Source organism: Priapulus caudatus, unplaced genomic scaffold (genome assembly GCF_000485595.1).
Source record: "Priapulus caudatus unplaced genomic scaffold, Priapulus_caudatus-5.0.1 Scaffold259, whole genome shotgun sequence".
NCBI lineage: Eukaryota > Metazoa > Priapulida > Priapulimorpha > Priapulimorphida > Priapulidae > Priapulus > Priapulus caudatus.
In genome coordinates, this window is record NW_014577320.1 from 293,924 (window position 1) to 298,491 (window position 4,568).

Here is a 4,568-nt window from a genome sequence, read left to right on the forward strand (position 1 = left end):
TGAGGTCAGTTCTGTTTGTAAAATACGTATTTCTACTGTAAAAAGATTGTAAAATGAAGTTTTAACTTAACAAGTATTAGGGAAATGTGATTTGTGGAAATTTTGTGAGTCGTGGTGATGCTGTGTCTGCCTAGATGGCTTCCAAAGTATTTGATACGTGTAGTCCGAAGTATATAGCTATTAAAATGGAGTGCATCTAGTGTTGGACAGCTTCCATGACAAGGTTAAAGGCATAATAGGCCCATTGATTATGCGATGTTGACGAATGCTAGAGTAACTGGCACCTTGTGTAGTTAATAAGTACATAACCTTATAGCCAAATGCTTATTAGTTTTTCCAATATCACTGCTGGTTACATTACAAGCAAGACATTACAATCGGTTGTTGATATTCATTTACGTGCCGTAAATGTCATCCAGGAGTCGAGCGATGACGTAAACATTTTGTGCGGCCCGTATGTTTTGGACGCCAGATGAAATGGAGGTCTCAGCGGTGTAAACATGGAAATGGAGTAAAACACGTACTAATCACGGACGCACGTGGACAGCCCTGACAAAAAGTTCCTTATTACGAGCGTCCGTGTTTACGAAATCACTGGTGATAGCATTGCGTACGGCCGAGCATGCGTGCGAAAATGTCCGGTGAACTATAAATCTGTATCACACCCGCTTCGCAGGCAGCGGTTTGGAACTGTAAACAACTGATTTCAATTAGACATTTTTTAAGTAACCAGCAGTGATATTGGACAAACTAATATGCGTTTGGATGTAAGGTTATGTACTTATTAACTACACAAGATGCCAGTTACTCTAGCATTCGTCAACATTGCATAATCAATGGGCCTAGTATGCCTTTAATGGAACGGTGCAAATATATTGGAAGGAATTTCTTGCTTTGCTTAGAATGTTGGAAGGTGCAGACATTGTGCACTTTAACAGATTATGCTGTAGCATAGTACCTTTTGAAAATAAAAATCCGTCGCTAAAATTAAAACAATTATTTTTGTTTATAAATATTTTATAATAACAATATAAAAAAGTATTGGAGGTCCCTCAGCCTAATTATGTTTCAATTAAGCATTAGTTCGTGTGCAATCTTTTATTCAGTAATGTACACTAGAAAAGTACATTGTATAGAAATAGAATTAGAATAAGACAGAATATGTAAATAGAGACTTGCATAAACATAACTATAGGAAATCACCTTCCTGATAGGACGAGATTTCTTTGCTCTGTTTTTACGTGTTCCACTTTTAATGGAGTTGTCAACGTAGCGATCAAAGGTCACATCTATTCTTTTGAAGAATCTCCCAGAAACAAGTACATTTTCAACAAATACATCAGCCAGATCTCCAAAGGCTTCAGCAGGCTTCCCTAGTGCAACAACTACAGCTTGGCCATCGATGACTAGGCAAGAATTGGACGGGTCAACGTTAATCTTCGATGGACAAATGACATCTGCAAGGATAGATTTTGAACCAGTTCTCAGACTACCGTCATTATTGGCAATACTTATCGGGATCTTCATCAACTCGTGCTGTAGTACCTTTTGTAGGTCTACTTTTCGGCCTGCTTGGAAAGCTGTGATGAGTCGCTGCATTATTGTCCTATCCACCTTCAGGGTAGTTGCCTTTCCCTTCACGTCACTATTGCTCGCTTCATATAGTGATTTGAATGTCAGTGGATTGGATTTCTGCAATTGATCTCTGAATTTGACAGTAGAGTTCACCAACCTTTCTTCAACAAAGGTGTCCACCCTCTCACGCAAAGCAGGGACTCTTGGATTTCAGGGGTTGCAACGTCGTTGGTTGCAATGCTATGAAGGGATTCACTGGGATCATCAGCTGGTGTGAATACCTTGAATTGTCGCAGTACCTTTACGATATTGCTTTCATCTGAATTGTCCCTCTTGGTTCTGGCTGGTGTTGCTTCATTGTGGATAATTGCATTGTCCCCGACATTGAACATGTGCCGCGTTTGTGCCGATATTTGCGCCCTAAAATTGAATGAAAGGGTCCATCTCGTCAATGCAGTGTTCGTCTTGGTGATACCCACAATACCACCACCTCGTTTCCCAGTTCCATTTAACCACTCCTGGCTATGGTCAGGGTCGACCTGGTTAAACTTCCTGCCTGAACCCTTCACGACAAAATTCCCCTTCCGGAATTCTTCTACAACTTTTGGGAGGTTTCTCATTTCTTAAAGATACACACATCCCCATCGAGCGTGGTTGGTGTGGTCATAGATATACACAACACTATGGTGTGGTCATATTGATGAAAGTATGGTAGCATGTCCCGGAAGGCACTGAGGTGAAGTTCCCATAAGCCGTCTCTCTGAGCTCTCGTGAACCTGAGTAGGATGTTTACCATCTCGATATACTTCCACCAGAATTGGAAATTGTGACAAACTTGTCTGCTGTCGACAAATGCTGCTAGACTGTTCTGAAATCGAGATGATTCCACTACTGAGATTAGTGCTTCGTAGAAATACTGATGACTTGGGTTCGTCACTGCACCTATCAGTTTATTCAAATCAGGATCTTCGTCATCCAGATACGAGACTAACATACGATGCAAGATTTGCCAGAGAGCTTGCACTGTGAGTTCGTGAGCACGGATACCTTTCGCATAGGATGTGCCACCCATCACCCTTTCGGCAGAATTTATCCCAAGTAACCCACTTTCCACCCAGACTTGGACCAATCCAGAGTCAGTCATGTGTTGCCCCAATACGTACCTTCAGGAGGTTCATTGATACATGCAATCCACCTAGCCTTCGTATCAACATTTGATACTCAGGAACCTCCCATTTAAGCAGGGAAGAGTGCCTGATCCACTGTTAGGACAGCATGCGTTTGGTCAAGTGCTTCCGCAACATGAATAACTCTTCTGACCACAGTATTCAATGTTGACAATTCATGAGCAGGTGCCTGAATGATTGGCATGTACCCAACGATGGTTTTTGGAGGGTTTATTTTACTGTGCCTTTCATTGAATGCGGTCCAGGATGGCTTGGGTTCCTGGTTTTGGTGCACCAATAAGAAGGCTAGGTCTGCTGCTGATGCCTGTGATTTGGGTACATCAACACTGGGCTTCTTAAACATATCTACATTCACATTTGTCATTTTTGGTTCTGTTGAGCCACTGGGGAAGTTGACAGGAATAACTGTCTCCAACGCATTGGGTACTTCAAGTGTGACTTTATCAGATGGCCTAATGTCTGCCAAAACGCTATCAAGAGCAATCCCCCCGACAGGTCCCCTTTGCCATGCTGCGACTTGTGTTGCGTGGAAAGTGTTTTTTCCATCCAAGGTGGAATCATTGATATCTATGTTATCTGCTGAAAAGTGGGTGAATACAACTGACAACTGACCCCGTTTCCTGGTCCATACTATTTAAGGTTACCTCAGCTAAAGCAGTGTCAACACGTAGTATGTCTCTATAGCTAGCAATATGCCCAGCATTATAAAACATTTCTACAAGTGATTTTGATCTGGTAGCTTGATGCAGTGTAAGGCCAAGACCTACATGTTTCGGGGAGGTTTTCCTTTCCCCAGATACATTGAACACTATATCTTGGCCTATGCTGAGAACCCTAGACTGAACAACAGATTCTATCTTGTCAAATGTGTCTTCTACATCATTTTCATCATTGGCCTCTTCTAAGAGTGTTTGACCACCAATCAGTAACCGAATGAACATGTATAAACTTGTGGGGACACAATCAATTGCTGCATTTTCGTTAACATCAACCCCTTTGAATTCTGATTGGGATTGTATATCACCACGGATCTTGAGTGCTACATGTACCATGGACAAAAACTCATCGTCACCCGATCGAAATATTGGGATTGTGTTGTCACAACTACCTTCAAATGATTTCAGTTTTGAAAGAGGAACATGACTAAATTTCTTTGGTACCATGACTGTCGCTCATATGGTGTATGTCCCCAGTGTACTGCCGGAACGTACCCTGGGTACGGTCCGGTATACCAGGAACGTACCCTGGTAACTATTTGATAGGGTTAGGGAGTAGTTGTAGGCGACTCTCTAGATTCGTTAGTGGAGTAGGCGAGGTACGGTCCGGCATATTAGATGGTACCAGGGTACGTTCCGGTATACCGGACCGTACCCTGGGGGACATAGACCCTCTCAGCATGACTGTCTTTCTATCAAAGTTTTCTTGGTCACGCAGGACAATAAAGTCATATACACCATCTAGAATGCTGGACAATCTGTCCTTGAAAGTTGCCAGGCGGCTAAGATATGATGCAGGAATCACAATCCCTGCTTCGCCAGCAAGATCTTCATACCTTTTTCGCACTTCTATGAGTTCAAGAACATGTCCTCTGTCAGCTGATTGTCTAAGTTCCTGCGCCAACCACACCATCGCAAGGTCTACATATTTGTTTTCTGTCTTCGCTTTCTCTACATCACGAAAGAATTTCTTCATACAGTTAGCATGGTATATTCCTTCTGCTGCCACAAGGTCTTTCACATCTGCAACGCGCACATGAACATTTTCATTATATTTTAATTTAGCTGCGGAAAGAATGTTTTCACTCAT

The 4,568-nt window shown here is 42.3% G+C and overlaps 1 protein-coding gene across 1 annotated transcript; it reads right to left on the bottom strand.

Annotated features, from left to right (window-relative positions):
* Positions 1 to 2,191: 2,191 nt before the first annotated feature.
* LOC106808189 lies at positions 2,192 to 4,568 on the bottom strand. Its single transcript, XM_014810792.1, has 4 exons — positions 4,168 to 4,568; positions 3,407 to 3,932; positions 2,739 to 2,837; positions 2,192 to 2,443 (listed from the first exon to the last, which is right to left on the bottom strand). Exons 1-4 carry the CDS (start codon positions 4,566 to 4,568, stop codon positions 2,192 to 2,194), a joined length of 1,278 nt encoding a protein of 425 aa, XP_014666278.1.